The 20,793-nt window shown below is 36.8% G+C and overlaps 4 protein-coding genes across 5 annotated transcripts; 2 read left to right on the plus strand and 2 right to left on the minus strand.

Moving 5' to 3' along the window:
* Positions 1 to 1,476: 1,476 nt before the first annotated feature.
* Positions 1,477 to 3,841, plus strand: LOC109009303. Its single transcript, XM_018989743.2, has one exon. It carries the CDS (start codon positions 1,598 to 1,600, stop codon positions 3,656 to 3,658), a length of 2,061 nt encoding a protein of 686 aa, XP_018845288.2. The 5' UTR covers positions 1,477 to 1,597; the 3' UTR covers positions 3,659 to 3,841.
* Positions 3,842 to 7,628: 3,787 nt separating this feature from the next.
* On the plus strand, positions 7,629 to 7,967 carry LOC109009298. The gene has a single exon (XM_018989737.1). It carries the CDS (start codon positions 7,629 to 7,631, stop codon positions 7,965 to 7,967), a length of 339 nt encoding a protein of 112 aa, XP_018845282.1.
* A 1,289-nt stretch (positions 7,968 to 9,256) lies between these two features.
* LOC109009302 (thioredoxin-like fold domain-containing protein MRL7L, chloroplastic) lies at positions 9,257 to 12,412 on the minus strand. The gene is made up of 6 exons (XM_018989741.2): positions 12,220 to 12,412; positions 11,804 to 11,991; positions 11,173 to 11,708; positions 10,250 to 10,331; positions 10,054 to 10,165; positions 9,257 to 9,617 (listed from the first exon to the last, which is right to left on the minus strand). Exons 2-6 carry the CDS (start codon positions 11,987 to 11,989, stop codon positions 9,481 to 9,483), a joined length of 1,053 nt encoding a protein of 350 aa, XP_018845286.1. The 5' UTR covers positions 11,990 to 11,991; positions 12,220 to 12,412; the 3' UTR covers positions 9,257 to 9,480.
* Positions 12,413 to 13,342: 930 nt separating this feature from the next.
* On the minus strand, positions 13,343 to 20,060 carry LOC109009301 (poly(ADP-ribose) glycohydrolase 1). 2 transcript variants are annotated; one of them, XM_018989740.2, is made up of 11 exons: positions 19,742 to 20,060; positions 19,456 to 19,647; positions 19,154 to 19,257; positions 18,356 to 18,560; positions 18,073 to 18,177; positions 17,736 to 17,854; positions 17,172 to 17,315; positions 16,125 to 16,269; positions 15,759 to 15,953; positions 14,243 to 14,305; positions 13,343 to 13,702 (listed from the first exon to the last, which is right to left on the minus strand). In XM_018989740.2, exons 1-11 carry the CDS (start codon positions 19,994 to 19,996, stop codon positions 13,529 to 13,531), a joined length of 1,701 nt encoding a protein of 566 aa, XP_018845285.1. In that variant the 5' UTR covers positions 19,997 to 20,060; the 3' UTR covers positions 13,343 to 13,528. The 2 variants fall into 2 exon arrangements, with proteins under 2 accessions (XP_018845285.1, XP_018845284.1); XM_018989739.2 differs by having other exon boundaries at positions 16,125 to 16,272.
* Positions 20,061 to 20,793: the final 733 nt, after the last annotated feature.

Consider the following 20,793-nt stretch of genomic DNA (forward strand, 5'->3'; position numbering starts at 1 on the left):
CCACTCTATAGAAATGGTGATGACTTACTGAACAGATGAATCAGACTCTTAAAAAGAGCCCGTAGTATGCTTTTGGGTTTGCCAGACTTGTCTATAGATTTGGGTGAAGCGGTCAAGATATTGCTATTGGATAAATCTTTCTCCTTTCACAAATTTGCAGTTGTTGTTTCCACAGGAAATGAGAACATGGTTATAGCTAGAAGGTGGAGTTGCTGGGAGAGTTTCACAATAGAGTGCAAGTGGTACTCTAGATCATGCTATTGGAAAGGAACATGATTTTGATTTTGGCATTGGCGCACAGTAAGAGCAAGTCTACAATTTCGTCTGGTATATAAAGGAGGCAGTTTGGCCACTTTCAGGATATGCTCATGTAGACTTTGTGGTGTTCTTACTTTGACAAAGAATATTTATTGTTAGTCTTCATGTGTATCCAGAAGGTGTTGTTCAAGTAAGAAGTCTGTGTAGTGGTTTGTTGCATTTTGTGTGAAGAGGTCGAATCTTTTCATTCGGACCAAACTTGTGATTTGGTTAAGTGGTCTATGAAATTGAAGACTTTTGGGTGGAAATTGAGTTATTCAGGATGGGTGTTGTGTTCGGGGTTTGTGATTCCCTTAGAAGATTTGTTGGATGAGATCGATTCTCTAGTTAATGGATTTTTTGTTTAGGTTTGACGGAATTCAAACCAAGGTGGAGATTTGTTGAGTTTGACTTGATTTCTTATTGAAAATGTCATTTCAGAGGCTTGGATTGATTGTTGCTCGATCTTGCTCAACTGTGGCTCGACCTTGGCTCTAGCGAGAAACCAATCTGTGAGTTCTCCCGACACCCGCTCAACAATCCGTTCGAGTGGGAGGCCAACTTGTGAGTTCGCTCAACACTCGCTCGATAGTTAGTTGGAGCAAGTGTCTACCCTAAACGTCCACTCGACATGTCACTCGAGCGAATATTCAGTTTTAGGGATTTTCGCGCCGTGGACTATATATACATGCCTTTCTTCATGTATGTGGAACTGATTAGCAGCCGAACATTGTAGAGAGAGAATCCTTTTATGAATAATCCTGAGAGGTCATTGTGTGTATTGAGATTTTGGGATTGATTTCTTGTACTCTACCTTTGTTGATAGTGAATTCGTTGGGACTGACCCCGATAGTGGACGTAGGCTCATATTGAGCCGAACTAGTTATATTTTGGTGTTCTATGTGTGTTTGTCGTATTGTTTTTTATTTTTTCTTTTGCTGTTATACATCAAATTAACCTTTGATAATCGATTTATTCCAACAAGAAACTTGCTAGAATGACGAGTTTAGACTGTTTGGTAGCATTAGCATGGGCCAAGGGAGCAAAGTCCATATTGGGCCCAATGTGGGCCGAGAGCTCGTGCTAAGTTTTCGCGTTCATTTTCATTTATCAGCTCAAGACAACTAGGCATTGAAGCAAATGTGGTACAAAAAAGAGGGTACATTAGGCAAGCGAAGATTTAGCCATCCTTTCCCTTCCCCTCCTGCATTCATTTTCAAATAATTTGGCCATAGCAGTAGCAGCACACAGTGCAGGTCAGTAAAGATCGCGTCTCTCTCACCCGCGGTCTCTTTGCACAATGAACCGGACATTCTCGTCGAAGATCCCAAAGAAACCTTCTCTATCACTAGCACCTGCGAAGAACGAAGACTGCAACCAGAGTAAGAAGAAGCAGAGTACTTCTCAAAACCCGTTTCAGGACCTCGATGCCATTTCTAGTTGCAGCAATAGCAATTGCAGTGAGGCTTCTTCTGCGTCTGTTGAAGTTCCTAGAGGTTGCCTCAGGTTTTTTCTCTCTCACCACTCTTCCTCTAACTCTTCCTCTCCTTCTTCTAATTCGAAGTCGAAAATTCCTATTGAAAGACCCAAAACTCTCTCCAAAACCCCCAAATCAGCCCCAAATGGAAGGGTCTCAAAGCTATCAAAATCCAAGACCTCAAAGGAGAACAATCTGTCAAAATCAACTGTTGAAGAAAACCCAGATAGACACGTATCACAAAAAGCGCCGAGATTCAAGAAAAACCCACCTTGCTTGTACCAGTGGCAATCTGGGAAGAAAGCCCATTCTAGAACTGCTCAAAAGTCGAAAAATTTTGTAGTCTTGAACAACTGTGGCGACTCTGCGAATAAGCTGCCGTTTGGATCTGAAGGAAAAGGCCTGGTGAGGATGGTTGATGATCCACGTGAGGCCACTGAGCTCAAACCACGGGATGCTGATGCAACTTGTACTCCGTTAAGTAAGATATCAAATGGGTCAGCTTTGGATTGCGAAGTTGGAAAGGTTGTGGAGGAGAGCTCAAACAAGAGTAATAGTAAGACACCTCCTATTCAGGCCTCTCTGTCGCCTGAGATACAATGTGGGTCAATAGTCTCGACCGCAATCACACCTACTTGTTATGGTGCTGGCCACATTGTTTCTGGGGTAGCTGACAAGAGGAAGTGTAAGCCTAGAGGGGTTCTAACTGTAGGAGAACATGATTTTAGCTTTGGCGGAGTTAAGCCTTTTGATAGTTTTGATGGTGATGAAGAAGAAAATGCTATAGGAATTGGTGATGATTCGACTGTTATCCATGAACCCACCGAGGCTTCGATGCATTGGCTTCTATCTCCATGTAATGAGGAGGATGAGGGTCAGAAGGAGAATTCAGAAGATGATGGGTCATGTAGACGTCGGCGGTTAGGAGGGCATGATATAATCCAGTCTCCTTCCTCACCGTCAACTGGTCAAGGGTTTGCTTCAGATAAAGGTAATAAGGGTAATACGGAAAGTACTACTAATAATAACAGGAGAAGGGACACCTATTTAATATCTCCAAATGTACTTCCTGAATTTGAAGGGTTATCCACCGCGTCTTCTCCCCATGCGACACCTATTGGGGAAGCTATCACTGCAAAAGAAAGTAGAGAAAACGTTTTCGATCTTGAAGGTAATAATTCTCCATTCTCCATGGACTCTTTGGGTAGTGGAAATGTTATGCGAACCCCACAATCAGAATCGAGCTCAGGTAGACTTGTTGGCCTGTCGTGGTTAAATGAAGGCAGTTACAAGAAAGATCACTTTGAATCTGAACTCAATTTGGTGGCTGAAGTTCTTCAAATGACAAGCTTGTCTCCCAAGAGCCATATATCAATCGGGGGTCCTTTTGACTCAAGTTTCCAATTTGATTGTCTAACTACTTCTTCCAGGTCCATTGATCTTACCCAATTTCAGAAAATTTTGGATGACCAGGCTTCCTGGCTTTCTAATTCTACTTTGGATAACGTATCACAATCCCAGATGAGAATATCATGGAGGGACGGATTAGTTAGCCGGATATATGAGATGGATGATTTCGATTGTTGCAGATGCTTGTCAGATGAAGAGGAAGATGCCAATGGCTGCAGTGACGACCAGTTAAAATCCTGTCGGAGTCCCGATGCCAATGTTGATGTAGCAAGTGATCAGACATTAACTATCAACTCTGGGTCTACTGAATTTGTAGATAATGAACCGAGAACTGAGGGCAACGGTAAAGAACAGTTTCCTTCTCAGATATCATGCCCCTGTGCAGAATCCATAAGCACTGATGGAGGTGGCCTTGTTGCTTCGAGGGATTCAGATTGGACTCTCTGCTACAAGAACCATTTGTTTGAAGTATAATCTACTACCTTCTCTCAAATAGTTCTAATTCTAGTAGAGTACAGCTAACTAACCTGAGTACAAATATGGATTTTTAACTTAGAATTACTACTCAAGAACCCCTCTTTTATTCTATTCTTTCAAATGTTTTGAGTGTTGTGTTTGCTTCAATTTCTTCAGTTAAATCTTTGCTTTTCATTGTTAGTGGAATGCATATGAGTTTGCCAGATATGTGGTTTATAAAAACCTCATTGGAATCTTAGGATTTGAGAGATCCTATTTTTCTATTATCTGGAGGAAAATGAAGGGGAAAGAAACTTCAGCCATAGGTCTTCTGTTAACTATGTGACCTATTTATCCATATCACCCGGCAGAAAATTAGGGTAGTCATGGGTTCAAGATCCATTGGGAGTGTGGATAGCTTACCAATACAAGAAAAACAAAATAAGAAGTAAATTACAGAATGGAGAAGAAGTAAAAGCTCACTACTACTACTACTATTATGAAACAAAGGTCCAGGTTTATAAATTGCAATGGAAATTTTATGTAATGCTGCTGTACATTGTTGTTTTGGTAATTGATGCAGCTCCACCATTAAACAAGATTAGTATCCTTTCAATTTCCCAATTCACTCAGGCAGAAGTAATTTAAACAAAGGGACTCAGTAAAGTTTTTGAGTTTCCAATCCTATTAGATGATGTATTGTAATTGTGGGATAGAAAGTGAAAATGGAAAAGATTCAATGAACACTGAGATTTTAGGAAAAAAAGGTTGAGAAAGGGAATGGGTTTCTTAGTGATTCCTAGTAGGAAGGTAGAAAGGATGACAACACTCCTTGATAAAGAAGTGCCATGTATTAATTCTGTATCCGTAGAAGATATGAAGGTTGAGTAGAAGTGAGAAGTGAGTTGTAGGATGGGTAGTTTTTGTCTTTACTCATATGAGCTGAATATATAACCAGATAACTGGGAATTGTTTCAGAGCTTATTGGAAATGCTTGAGAAATATGGGAGATGGTATCTTTGAGGCTAGATGGAATTATGCCTTTTATGTTGGGTTCTGCTCTTCCCAGTTAAGGTAGGTGTGTATGGACCCCTAATGTATGACTTGATATGATTGTAACTGGTTGAAAGTGCTTTAGTGGTATGGGGAAGTTATTTGATAGAGGATAAGCCTGGGAATGATGTTCGAAAGAAGGCATGGCAATGCAACACAGGAAAAAATGGAGCCAGAAACATGGACTTGGTGAATAAAGGATGAAGGAATCCATCTGTTTGTCGTGCTAACTGCTATGATAGACCATTTATTGATTGGAAAGACATCAAAATCCAAACCAACTTGGGGTGCAATTTTTTCTTTTTTACTTTGCAGGTAGTCAAATTAAGACAGGTGGAGAGTCAACGTATATGCATATATGGAATGCTGAACATTCCACTTAAATATCATGTCTCTTGTGGATGGACCTCATTGGCAATATGTAGAACCTAGAAGTCCAAGCAAGTATTGCATGCAGATGGGATTGGAGTTTGATAGAATCTTATGATGTGTCCTAGAATTAACTCCTAAAATTTGTAAAATAGACCCAGGAAATAAGAAAAAGGCGAGCCAGAGTATGTCCGATTTCCAGAATTACATATCTGACCAAGTTTAGAACACATAACCTGTATCGGATCTTTAGATGATCAGTGGTAAACTGGCAATTGCAGTAGGACAAAAATGGGAGCTGCCAAGGATGACCTTACAGAGAAGATTAGTTTGTTGGAGGTCATGGTTGGTTAGAGGTCTGAGAACAGAATCCTCTCCATAACCTAAACCTAGTTTTTGTTGCAATCAAAAGTCAGCTTAGAATTTTTTTTCTTATAAAAAAAATGGTCAGCCTCATGTTTACTGACCACCCTTAAGTCTTCAATTACACTTGCTGGGAATCCAGGACTATAGTTTGTTTTGTTTTGTTGGAAATCCTATGTTGTTTCTCTTACTGAAGTCTCTACATTTGTTAAAGACAGCATAAAACAAGTACACTGAAACTTTGCTTGTAGTTATCCACGGTTTCTCTGCATTCCTTTCTCTGTGGATGAATCTGTTGTATGCATTAATTAGATGAAACTCCCATTTTTCCTTGTTATTTTTTCTCAGCCCACTCGTAGTTAGGTGTTTTGGGTCTACATGTTAATGTTAATGTAGTGGAAAAGTTATTTCCTAGCTAGTATTGTTCAATATGTTCTCTCTTTATATTTTAGTATCAGTTTTGTAAAAAAAAACTATAATTTGTCTCTGTTTCTTTATTCTTAAAATTCATCTAAAGTATAGAATTGGCTTTTAGAGAACAAAAAAAACAAAAAATGCCGGCACACATGCGTGATTTTGCACATATATTGTAATGACTCGACATTCAAAGGCAATTAATTCCATGCTCCATGTGGAGACATCCTTTGAGGGGTCACACAGAACTATCCAGGCTCTATATATATTACATACATAAAGAAGTTACACAAAAATAAACATATAAACTGACATGAATTTATGTGATCTATTAGATTTACTTTACAATAAAAATAATTTAACAATCTGACGTACTACATCAAGTCGCATCAATTTATGAGTTTATTTTTCTGTAATCTCTTTGTGATTAAAGAATTTCTCATATATATATATATATATATATAGAGAGAGAGAGAGAGAGAGAGAGATTATTACATTGATTCTCTTCGTTGAAGAAGGCATATAAGTTAGATCCAGTATTATTATTAATGATAAAGCAAGTAGAAGCTTTCTAAAAGGATTAGGTAGGCACGAAAGGATAGTGAGACACGAGTTTTATTGGAATGGAAATTCCAAATTCCACTCACTCAGCTCAGGCCGGCTTTGTTTTTTCTATTCGACCATTAATGGTAGGGACGATATAAGGAGTACGAGCAATATTAATACGACAACGTCATAATTCATTTACCTGTCCTTCAATACCTGAGAACCCAACGACAACGACAACGTCAATACCAACTACCCCCCATTTGGCACGGCCGCCACAAGCCTATTCTTCCTTGACGGTGACTATAAAATAATTATTAACTAGTTTTATAATACACATACGTGATATTTTCTTTCTTATTATAAAATTTCATGTTTTTGAAAATTAATAATTATATAAATAAATTCAATAACAAGACTTTATAATAGCATGAGTATTATATCATCCATATGTTCCAAATATTTTTATAATTTCGGTGACCCTAAAAAAAGATAAGAGCATAACCAGTCAAAAATAAACAAGATAAGCCTATTATTTACATGTCCATATCAATGTTCTAATGCATTTTAATTTTATATTTATACTTTATTTTGCGTGTCCAACTATATGCCATTATGAGTCTATGACTTTGTGGTTGGGATGAGAATGACGACATTGATGATAATATACGATAAGAGAAATTATATTTACAGTTTTAGTTTCTACATATTTTTTTAAAAAAAATGAATAAATTTAAAATTTATATAGAAAAATATTTTTTTTTTATTTATTTTTTATTTTTTATGATGGATCCTATTCTTTTAAAAAATAAGTGTGTCAGATTTATAAATCCAATCTTAAAATTATATCTAATATTATTCATATGATAATCTTTAGAACAAAGCCTGCAATATTATGTGCAATATTTATTTTTTTTCTAAATTGATGTGCTTATCGATTTTGAGATCCATATTAGTATTATTTGTGTTAAGAGATTTTATTATGTGTTGTCCAATTTATAGAAATAGATATTTATTTCCCCACTCAAAATGAAAATATAGATTTGGGTTTACAAATGATCAATCTCCCATCTCAAAAGTCAAACATATATGACGTGTCAAAGACTTAATTTCCCATAATGTTCATAACTTCATACACCAACTAACCCAATAATAAAAGGCCTCAAAAGTTCTGCATTTCTGATCTATTTTCACACATTGTCTTCGTTTTTAATTTCCCAAAACAAAAAAGAAGAGGTCAAAGATGGAGGGTCTGATCCCCATGGTATACAAGGTAATTAAGAGGAATAAAGTTCGCCGGGAATACCGCAGTCTCTCGTCCGGGTCAGCTCACGGTTACAACATAGCTGATTTCTACACCGTTGATCAGAGTCATGTATATACGATGCCTTCGACCCAGAAGATTGATGGTGGTTTTCATACCGAGGGAAATGGTCACCGGCGGTGCAACTCTGTCGGAAACTATGGCGTTGGGGTCACGTTGCCCGAAGATAAGAGAATGGAAGCTGCACCACCTGCCCCTAATCAACTTGTGCGGTTTAGGAGCCACAGAATGTTCTCATGTGTAAATGGTGGTGCCTAGAAATGCATCCACGCACCCTTGTGTCATGGTACCGTCAAAATGTTGAAATCAATCAAAGCCCTTGTCTTTTCACTTTGGTTGGTTGGTTACTTTGGTAAGGAAATGTTGGTTTGCTTGGTCAATTCCCTGCGAGTAGAGGGAGGTTGAGTGAGTGGTAACATGCGAGTCTTGATGAAAGCAATGCTTAAATCTTAATTATATGCAACTTTGTCATTAAACTTAGGTCCAACGGCCTGCAAATCTGAGCCAATATCGAGTCGGATCAAGTTCTGTTCCGAGGCTAATAAGGATGTCTGAACTTCTATAGGGCTTACTCTTGCTTTCCTTATCTTAATTTTAAACTGTGTTGCCGGCCTTGATTCTGGTTTCTGGGATTAGCATGCATACCCAAGCCATAGACCAATCCCAAGGCTGGAAGATCTAAGCAGATCTAGATTGCTGTGAGACTGACAGGTACTTCTCACTCACATTCATACACACACACAGATATATATATACACATATTGTATATATTTTCTACATGATTTCTGATGCATAAACTGTACAAGTTTAGACAGCAAAGCAATTCCAGATCTGCGGGCCCAAATCCATGGAAAATAAGTAAAGTAATTGAGTAACTTCAGACCCATTGCACTACCGAGTCATATGAGTATTATTGCATCAATGACAGATTAGGTTTCATAGCCTACACTGTACTATTCGTTGTGTTATCGTTGTTTTTCTCTTCGGTGGTTCTAAAGCTGTCTCAAAAAGCTTTCTTACGGCGTTGGTCTTTTTGACGTAATATGCGGCACTTTATAATTGCCTACGACCGCCGACACACCCCAGTTTCGATATAGGTTGCAAAAACTGCAGTAAGATTTGATCTATTACAGCGGCTTCCATTTGTTACGACGGTTTCTGTTCTATACTGCCATGCGACCTCACTCGTTCTCGTAATTTCTTCATGCTACTAGTGTCACTTATTCCGGCGGCGATTCTAGACAAAATCAAACATGTTCTGGTGATTTTAAGCTGCCGTAACAGCCAGATCTGTTTCCAGCACTGGCATCAACCGCTGTCTTTGGTTTATTGCGAAGCAGTTGTAACAGCCACATAAAAAAAAAAAAAAATGGCCGCAACTGTTGTTTGGATGCCATTAAAGACCAATCTCATTGTAGTGACCGCGCAGAGTTAATTTCTACCTATTCAATTTGGTCACTCCGCTGCAACACAAGGAAAGTTACAGAACGAAAAACCAGATGCTTACTGGGTTACTTACCACGCACATAATAGCAATTCGGTAAAAGTATGCCTCAATGTTATGCTTTATACAAACAGAGAACAAAATTATTCACCATAACAACTACCTGCATTGCAGTAAATATATCTTATACATCCCCCTAGCTTACATAAGTACATTCTCAAGAGATTTGTAAGTGTAAACTGTGTAATGGCTGTACCGTTAAGACTTGATCACAAACTCTAGAAGAATGCACTTTGATGAACAATTCCATAATGGTAAGCTATTATATCAGCACACTTGACTGTTGATGGAAACAGATGGAATTGCTTCTTGGCTATCTCCAATGCTATTCAAACAAGGTGGCTTGGCTGCCCCGTAATAAAAGAATGCCATGATTTTTGACAACTCATCCGCAGTTCGAATTGCTGAAGAACCAACATATAAAGAGTTAGGGATGTTTGGAGAATGAGATGAGATAAGAAATCTGTGAATAGTAGTGAAATAATTTGTAAATAGAAGTGAAATTGTTTGAGTTGTGATGTTTTATTAGGTTTTGAGAAAGGAAAGATAAAAAGTTGAATAAAAATATTATAAAGTTAAAATATTATTATAATATAATTTTTTAACATTATATTTGTTTTGGGATTTGAAAATTTTGAATTGTTTTTGTGTTTTGTTTAGAAGTTTGAGAAAGTTGTAATGATTAGATGAAAAAGTTGAACATTTGAAAGTGAAAAATGTTTGCATTTGAATGATGTTTGGAAATGAGATGGGATGAGATGAAACCTCTTCCAAAAAAACCCTTAAAATCATATGGTAAGCATAGGAAACTCAAGGTAATAATTTAATTCCAGAAATTACCTTTCTCGCGGTATAAAATCTGCCCTGCTTTAGTGAAAATAATCTCGGGGAAAACTGACACTTTTAAAGCAGAGACCAACTCAACCTCTACAACAGCATCAACTGCAACACACTGATATAATAATGGAAATATCAGAAAACAATCGTCTTTATGTAGGGATCAAGTTGACAGCAGGAATTTGGTGGCTTTACTCACTCTCGGTGAAGGTAGCCTGCAATTCCATATGATGTGCACGGCCCTTTCCAGTTCCTCACGTATTTTTTCATTTTCCTTAGGTCTGAATAGAACAAAGGATTTTTGGCAATAAAATATACTTTGTTTATCAGAACTAGTAAGAGTCGCAAGAATGCTGTTATATAAATACAGTTTTAGATGTTATTTCAATAAAATTCGAAACAAAGTACAAAGAAGAAGGACAATAACCTATCCTGATCATCAGAGAATTCAATATTGACAGTGTTCAGCATTTGGTTTATCATCCTGATATCAAACGTTGATAGACACAGAGAAACTTAAGCCTTTAACACTCTAACCATTAACCTTAAGCTCCATATAGGTAAAGCCAGTAGGAAGTATGACCACGCGCAAAGGACAGTTACAAGGAGAGGATCCAAGGATCCAAGCAGTTAAAGAGTGTAAACAGTGGTTGAAAGTTTCATACAAATCCATAAAACTTATGGAATGCAGGGAATGTTTGTTCTTTGGAATTTCTCCTCTTGCTTGTACTTCTTGAGTTCTACAGAATAGGTACAATGGAGCTGAAAAACAGAGAGTAAATGTTGGGAAGGACAGCACTGCAGACTTTCTCCCCTTGCAGTGCATTTTTGGTAATTCATTGTTTCTTTTTTGTTAAACATATTTTACAAAATTTTCAGGGACATCATTTTCACTGTGGAAAAACAGGACCGTTCATGGCATGAGTGATATGATTACTCATGAGGATTAAAATAATCTGATGATAACCAGGTTAAGAAAGCAAGTAAAATCGAACAACATAGGGTGCTGAAACTTTTATGCCAATCAATAAGCGAGGTACAAAACAAATAATTGAATGCGGGTGAGGTAATATAGAACGAGAGAAGAAAAAGCATAACGGATAAACTATAACAAAAACTGACCTTTTATAGCGATTATGTACAAGAATGATTAATGGGCTGATGTCCTTAAACACGGCTTCTTCCCATTCTAGAGTGGTCATGTCTTTGATAGGACGGATAGAATTATCATCTTGCCAGACAATTTCATCGTCACTATCTTCGCTATCATCATCGTCTTTCTTGTTGTTCTTGATGGTAATCTTGTCAAAGAACTGACCCAAGTTGAATCCCCACCCATCAGCATCTTCAGGCCAATCGGGATCATCCTCCTCTACAACAAGGGGATAGTCAGCCAAAAGCTTTTGCATCTTCTTCTTCCTTTCTGCAGCATCTACCTCATCAACATCAGGGTTCCTATCAATCACCTCTCGGATTTTCCTCCTCCATTCACGTCTCTCTTCAGCATCCATAAGATAAGGATCATCCACCTTCTTTGAAGGAGGTTCATCCTCCTCATCACTATCACTAGATGCTTCCCGCTCATTCTTTCCATAGTTAGACTTGAGTTTCCCTACACTTCTGAACGCTGGTAATATACTTGTTCTCATTGTAAGACCCTGTGTTTGGACACAATCGATTCATATAACAATATATGCTGAGAAAGTTTCAAATATACTGTAAAGTTTAGATACTAAAGGTGACTTAAACACACCAGCAATGGCAACTTTCGCAAGTTCGATGAGAGACTAAAACCCTCCATTTTTAAGGAAGAGACATTACGGTTGCATCGTTTGTGATGACTTACACCGGTAGCTGAATTGGGACTTCTGAATTTGTTTTCTTTGAGAGGTGAGAACAGATACGATAACGGTAACCTTATCGTATGTTGTAGTGCCATTTCTACACAACCGATTAGAAACGCAGAACCAAAATCCATATCAGCAATAAATTTTTTATTTTTATATTTAAAAAAGTACGAAAAATCTTGAAAGCCCAGAAACGTGGGAATCCCTTTCATGTTGGCATAAAAGCAAACAACTGGGAAGCAGTCTTCAACTTCCCTACCAAGCTAGCACGTACACAAAACACGTGTACACAAAAACATAGGAAAGTTGTTTGACGACTGACCTGGGTACTTTTACTTTGCCGAGTATGAAGCTAAAGATATGGTTGTGTAATTTATGTTAATGGTGGGTGAAGCCCTGAAGGGTGTGGCTTCCTCTATTTGCCAGGTAAAAGAACACCTCGAGCGAAAAGCCTAAAACCCAGAAGGCAGAAAGTAGAGGGCAAGGGGGGTTTTGGACCCTTTGGTTCTCCAGACTCCCAAGAGTGGCGCCTCTTATCATCGGATCGACACATGGATTAGAAAAATAAATTTTAATATTACAAATCTATCCTCCATTTCATATACAATTATAAAATAATTATAAGTTTATCATTTTTCATTACATTAATGTCTCTAATATTATGCATCAGTTACTATTCATTCTCATATCTTATACTTATAATTTTTTTTTATAAAGTGTAGGGATATTTTTCATAGAATTTGAGATATGAAATAATGAATAGTGACCAATAAGAATAATTTTTTTCCATTAAGACCACGTATCGTCGCTACATATGTATATTCAAAACATGGAGGGATTGTCTTAAAAAAAATATAAACACAATATAACATACTCATGACTTGACAAGTGCTACAAATATAAAGAAATTATACAAAAATAAATCTACAAAATGACGTAATTTTATATGATATGCTACATCTACTACACATCACATTAAGCAACATCATTTTATAGATTTACTTTTGTATAATCTCTTTACGGTTAAAATATTTCTCTTCGACTTATATTGTGTTAAAATTCCATAAGAGCAACAATAATTATTATTATAAGATATAATTATATGTGTCTATTTTTTCTTTTTTAAAAATAGATAATTTAATTGGATCAAACAACTAAAGGAAAATACAAATATATATTATAAGAAGAAATGCAACTAGGAGGATTCGAGCCTACACATCTCACGTCATTTAAATAATCATGTCATGCTTAGAATAAAAAACGGTGTAAAAAATTACATATGAAATGGCAGTAGAAGTTAGAACCACGTACTTGTTAATTGTTTCAATTAGTAAAATATTTATACTTTTATGTTAGAAATTTGGGGATTTTCAACTAGTGAAAGATATGGACATCATCTAGCTCCATAGCCTAACCTAACAAAATGGGTCATCTCCATCCCAGTCTATCTCATGAAGCATTCACATTTCATTCTTGAGCTCAAAAGGAGCCGAGTGCCCATGAAAGAAATTATTGATAAGTGTTCTTCTAGTGATAACTTATCTAAATAAAATTTCTCTTCTTTATTGATAAAAACAAATTCCATCAAAATGGAGCGAGCATGCCTAGGCAATTCAAAAATGCAGCAAGTGTCAAGGCATATTTGGCAAGTCTGACATCTGGGTGTCATGGCCATGTAGAGATGGAAGGAGCCATGTAAAGAAGCCAACGCTAGTATGTCCATTGTATTTCTGGTATGAGTAATCCACCAACATATTCCAGAGGTCTCCAACCGTCCACTGATGCGACAAAATCCATCGTGTGACCTGTTGTCCAATGTCAATTGAAACACAGTCGCTATGTTAAAATTAAAAGAATACATTTACGCCAAAACTTTGAAATTAATAGGCACAAATAATACTAATAATTCCCCCAAAAATTCATAAGTAGGACTTATGTAATCCTTAATGAGGATGTGATAACAACAAATTCAGAATATTTAATACAAGATCTCAGAACTACCAAATACCTTGAAATATTAGCATAAATAACCTTGAAAAATTCCAGTATCAATGGCTTGGATGGAAATTTTGGGAGTACAAGAATGAAAGTAATGTGGCAGTCGCAATGCTGACAGAAAAGAAGGGGAAAGAAGCTTGAACTATGCAAGAATTTTGTGTATTGTGAATATTTGCAGCCAAAGTTGTCCAAGTGATATTTTGCTGTGCACGCAAAAAGCAGAATAACAAAACACTGATTGTGGCATTTAGAGTTTAGTAGGCCCTTTTTACACTACCAAAAGCCAAAGAACAAATTAAAGTAAAGATTATGGAATGCACCACACACTGAAAAGAAAATATAAATACCTGGTCTAGATTCTGCAATGCCTCCAAGCCGAATGTGTAGTATGAAATGAAAGGTCTTAAGGCCTACAAAGATAAACTTGCATTATAAGAAAGATCGGAATTTATTTGAGAGAGAGAGAGAGAGAGAGAGAGAGCAGGGTTAGGTAGTCTTTCTCTGTTTTCAATCATGAACAACTATCAGTTTCACTTCCCACTCAAATGTCAACCCTTGAGAACCACAATGTACAAGAAATATTTCACACAAAATATATGATTTTGTGTGACATGAGCAGTGAAAATTATGCAAGAAATGAGGGCCTCTGCTGGCCCAATCTTTGAAGGATTAATCTTCATGCTGGAAGCGGTGTACACAAAACATTCCCACCCCCCAAAAGGGAAGCACCACGTCAACCTCCCATGATCCCTACTCATTTTAATCCAAAACAGTTCCCATTTTCTCCTCCTTCAATTCGTCCCTAGAAATAGGGAGAGCCCCAAAAAAGAAGAAAACTGAAATCAACATTTCCAAATGCCATACACCTTTCTCGCCAGTTTCTCCGAAACCAAATACAGCAAAATGCATATAACCTGACCTAATAGAAGCTACGGTGGTGTGGATTTCACTTTCCACTCCTCCTAGATCTTACCAATCTTTCATGAGAAAATTAGTAGATCTCAATGGTGGCCTTCATTGCCAGGTCATTGTGTAGGATTTCCATACGAGCTTAAGCAGAGGCAAGTTACAACAAGCAAACCCCAAACACCCCATTTCCTAGGTCCAAATATAAAAAGTAATGAGTAGAAATTTCAAAATCACCTCTTTGGCAATTTTTTTTGGGGTTTCGCTTCCCTTGATTCTTTCTTCCCAAAAATAGAATATGACATACATGTTCTTTCTTTTTCACTAGAAATTCTGAATAAAATGTAGGATTTTAAGGATGTATGAAGACATTGAAGAGTTGGTGAGAAATCTCTCAATTTGATTTGTAATGAATATTTTTTTTTTTAATAAGTGATTTGTAATGAATATTTTTTTTTTTAATAAGTGATTTGTAATGAATAATAAAATTTGGAGCATGTGTGTTGTGGTGGAGAAAGGTGGCACATCAATGGGGTTAGAGGCGGTGGGTAAAATGTTGAAGTGTGATAGCAGAACTGCAGGAGGAGAGGATTTCTTTACATTGGAGAAAGATGGTTTCATTATAAAGAGGCATGATTCAATGCATCACGGTTTAATGTTCTAAACATTTGAAGGCTGACGTGTTTCACTGATATTAGATAATGTAAATAGCATATTTTCACCGCATCCTGTCCCAAGGGGGACTCATCTTTGAAATCCATGTTTGCACACCCAAGAGACAAAGCACATATGTCACTATGAGGAAATAAGTAGTGTATTTCGTCAGTAATGTATATGTAAGTATATTTATATTCCACCAAACTGTCTAAAACATTCATTAAAAAGGTATAAAAAGGGAGGGAAAATAAAGCTGACCATTTTCGCTTTATTTTTTGAAGGCTCAAGATATTAGATTACCTGAGAAGCAGCAAGCCACTGAATTATGGTTTTAAGTTCAGGATCTCCTCCAAAAGCACCACAGCCCCAATTACCAGTCACAATCCCAAAATTATCTTCATAGCCCAGATTCTGACAATCCACATAATTTCCGATCACTTGATTTAAAGATATTCCTTTATTTGTTTCATCTGAAGTATAGGTGGATTCATGCAACTGTCAGAAAGCACAAGACAAATAATTAATTTAGCAGATTAGTAACACATGCAAAATCAAATTCTCAGGCACATGAATAAACTCAGACCATGCTAAAATAATAAAGACGTGTGTAGAGAGACTAGATAACAAAAACCCACATTAGAGAAAAAGTCCTAAAGAAACTCGCACCAAAAGATTATTCTCAGACATGTCCATCAGATCTTGTATGCTTTGATCAGGCTCAGCTCCAGAACATGCACGCTCTTGAAACAGTCTCTCATATTGCTGGGATTTAGATTGATCAAAAAAGCCACAGAATGCCTTATTAATCTCCCTGCTAAAGCAAACAAGTTGGAATGATAAAATTTTCTGGGTGACAAAAGATCACAAAGGAAAATATCTACAGAAGACTTTCAGGCAAGAATGCATCTAAACCCTACTGATCATAAAGGGGAGAGCAATGCACCAATCTGATCCATATACCAACAAAAGTAGTCTAGTTATTTAATTTTTTAGGCCAGATGTAATTTTTAAGCCTTATAACTGTCCACAAATTCTGTAAATTCAAATGCTCAGGCATTTCACCCATATTCTTTAAAGAAATCTTGTCTTTGCAGCACTTCTAAGCGGAACCACATCTCCCTTCATATGCTCAGCTAGTAAATCTCATTGCCAATAGCTAACCCATCTCAACCAACTTCTTTTTCAGGCCTAGAACTCAACAATTGGCATTCTGAATCAAACAATTGCCATCTTGTAAGCTTAAACTTATCAAAAAAAAAATCTTGTAATCTTAACACTAGCCGTAAAGTCTAGTTTATTGCACAATCATAGAATTTATATATAGTCACACTAAAGGCCTTGTTTGTTTTCACCACTCCTCTCAACTTATCTCATCTTATTTCATCTAATCATTACAACTTTTTCAAATTCACATACAAAATAAAATAAACAATTCAACTTTTTCAAATCTCAAAACAAAAATAATATTAAAAAAATATATTCTAACAATATTTTATTCAACTTTTAACTTTGATCTCAACTCATCTCATCTGTAAAAATAAAAGAGGCCTAAGAAGCCAAACAAGCAAAGCCGAGTAGTCACAAGTATTGCAATGGTCAAGTTGGCTTAAACAGACATGACGAAAACATCAACAAGATTTCCCATTCAAATAAAATCCTATTTCAGCATCCCATGCATCTATGTGTCCATGTGGTGCTAGAGAATTTATATACCGGAGGAGACACTCTTGTCTGTACTGTCTCAGTCTTGGGTTGCATAATGCATCTATCGCAATGATCCTGGTTTTATGTCTTCCAAAGCAGTCTACATCTCTTTTATCCACGTAGTCACCAGAAAAACGGAATGAAGAAGCATACCTATACCACTTGTAGATGATATTTGAATCAGATTTCAACTGAAACACAAGTTAACTACAATAAAAGTGAAGTTCTAATATCTTATGAAGTTAACACTTGGACATCATAATATCAATATAAGAAACCCAGTAAACATCGAATTTTAATATACTCATAACATAAAGGTAAGATAATATTTGTGCAAACATGTCTGGAGTAAGTGTTTTAAAGAGTACTCATTGACTGACATAACTTATAATGCGTCTAGCTGGAGAAGCACCTTTTTCACAATAGAAGCCTAGCCTATGGACTAGATACAATTTCCAAGGAAACACTAGTGGGTGTTCTTTTTCAATAAAACGAACACCCACTACTAGAATTTGCTCATTAGTGTTTTTTTTGCAGTAAATAGATTTAGCTCATTAGTGTTCTTCAACTCACCCATTGTAACTTGAAAACCTTTCAGCACCAATAATTTCTATAGCCTCATTATCTGCCATGGAAGGCAAGAAGAGCATGCCAGCAATTAATTCAGGATTGGTCATGAAACGGATCTCTTCCTGCATAACAGGACCAAAAACAACATCAAAGTTACTAATTATAAGTGAGAGTGCAATAAGATCACCACCTGTTTGACTCACAGGAAAGTAAAATATGCATGTGGAATTTCGAATGAGAATCAAGTAACCTTTAGGGAACACATATCATGAGCAATATACTAAATACCTAAGTGTATGGGGGAAAAAACATGTGCTTCTGATAATTTCGTGAGGCATACCTGTACACAGCCCCTATTTAGAGCACCACCCCCAATATACTTGTTTGCAAAATCTACTTCAAGAGCTTCACCAGATTGATCTTCTATCAAGCCTGAGTTTTGGACCTACAAGATATGGAACGACCACCTAAGATGATACTTATCAAAAAAATAAAAAAAAAGACCATCTAAGATGCTATCTGTGATTTTTCTAATATAGAAAAAAGATAACGAAGAAATTGGATTAAGCATGTATGATAAATCATCTAAATGACACTATTTAATACGTCAATTCAGTTGTTACCTCAAAATGGCATAGGGGAATCACAGAATTGCTCCAGAATGTATCTTTGGGATATGAAATACATGGAGGATGGTGTTCCAAAGCAAGTACTTTTCGCTCAAATGAGACGTGGCCCATAGGTATATATGAACATATCCTCTCAAAATAGTGTATAATGCACCTTATCTTATTTTCCTGACTTTCTTTGTAACTGTCATAGAGACTCCTGAAGATCCATAAATATTAGTTACATGCATTCCATGCAATCACTATGATGAGATTGTTAGTGAAACTCCTGCAGATAGAAATATGGAAACTATGATACAGAATACAGCAACTTGAAGAAGATGAATCAGTCAATAAATTGGATACTAAACCTATAAAACCATATCAACTTAAAACATCTAGCTATGCCATTTTCTAAACCGCTCCTTCTATGTTAAACATTCATTACCTACAGTAAATAAAATCTAAAAATATTTGGGTAAAGCAAGTAATAGTCCCCACATATATGGCGTGGGTTCCCGCAGACGTCCAGATGCATAGGAAAAATTAAACCCTCTACTGCAGATTAATACAAATGGTATCAATGTAGACACTTTTCAGCAAAACTTGCCCACTGCATCTTCTTAGAATTTTTTATGTGACACCGATCAAATGAAATTGAACTTTTCCATCCAGAATATTATAACTAGACGTGAGCAAATCTATACAAGTAGAAAACTGAAAAATATTGTTATAATCAAACTTCATACCAATACTTTTAGATGCAATGTAAGACTAATAAAGATTTCACGAAGAAAGCAGAAGCTCGCATACGCAAACATATGATCAAAGTTGATCATTGGAAGATGTTCAACATCTCTATTAGAGACCGGGAACAGACAAAACAAAGAGCATCCAACAAGAGCACCGATCAATTCCTGGAAATCAACATACACAATAAAATATCAACAAGTCATGCCATAAAGAGAAAAACGGTAATACCAAAATGAAGAAGAAGAAGAAGAAGAAAGAAACAATAATCTTATACGTTATAAAGTATGACCCCCGCAGGCTTAAAGAAAATTGGTTTCGCTTTGGAAATTCAAAATTTTTTATGAAGTTCCGATATATGATACCTGCGAGAGGAAGACTATTCCAGGTTCTTGTGAAGGCAATAAACGAAGACCAGATTGAACTCCATTGACACGGCCAGAGCCTGCATGTTGTTGATAGTGCGTTTCCAACAAAGATGGAAAGCGCAGAAGCAAATTTGCCAATGCCGGTACAATCTGTTCAAACCATATTGTCGATTCTTCCTTCGACATCAACTGCACGAAAGGGAACCAAATACCGATCAAATCCAAATTTCGCTGCACTAAAACAAGGAAGCGTGGAAGTTTATTTATTTATTTCAGAGTTTACATCATCGAAGAAGAGGGCGTAGCCATAGGGAGCGAAAGGAGCCAAGACGTCGGAGGAGAGGTAGAAAGTGTGGTTCCTGAGATCGGAAATGGCGAGGAATAGGACCTCCCCTGAGTTCACCCCGCTGTGACTGGGTCCTCTAGCCATCGCTTTCAGCGCTTCCACCATCGCCTCTGACGGCCATGACAGACTCGACGACCTTATTACCAGTGGCAAATACGGTAATATCGATTTCAAGTCTTCTCTGCTCTCCATTCTCTCTCTCTCTCTCCCTCTAATTTCGCGTGTTCTTTCGTTCACAGTAAGCGGCGTTTTTTCTGTTTATGTGAGTGTCTATTTTCACGGACCCCGTGAAATCAACACGCGCTGTGTGTAAGTTTTTTATTTTATTTTATAATAATAATAAAACATGTTTCATTCAGAAGCACAACAAAGTACAATTTTTTTTTTTTGAGCAGTTACTACTAGTTATATTAAAACAAGGTATCAGAATACAACAGCAACAATTTAGGTCTCAGTTTCATAATTATACAGAAAAGGGGGAGGATCTTTCTCACTATGAAAGGACAATAAGAAGGAGGAAATTTGAATTAAAGGAATATTATCATAGGCATGTATTACCGCTGCCCATTGTGTCAAATCATGTGCACGTCGATTTTTAGATCGATGAATTTTCCTGACTTTTCAAACTTCAAAAGATAGGAGATGATACTTTATATCCTTAATGATGGGGCTGCACAACAAACTACATTACAACGTAGCGTCTAATAAAATCAGATATTGGATGACATCTAGACATTGATGCCATTATTGTATAGTAGCCTCCACAAAATAAGCATGTCTTGTAAAATGAACAACTTCATTCCCTTGTCTACCAATGTGAATCACCTCATATCTCTCTCAAACCGAAAAAGACACTGAATTTCCGCTATCATTGACCATAAATTTCTGCAATACGAACTGTAGTCCCCATGATGCAGCCAAAGCTTCACTATGATGAGTTAATATACAATTTAAGCTGCTGCCCGCTCTTCACTATAGGGTGCGGATAG

Source organism: Juglans regia, chromosome 7, assembly GCF_001411555.2.
Source record: "Juglans regia cultivar Chandler chromosome 7, Walnut 2.0, whole genome shotgun sequence".
In the NCBI taxonomy this organism is placed as follows: Eukaryota; Viridiplantae; Streptophyta; class Magnoliopsida; order Fagales; family Juglandaceae; genus Juglans; species Juglans regia.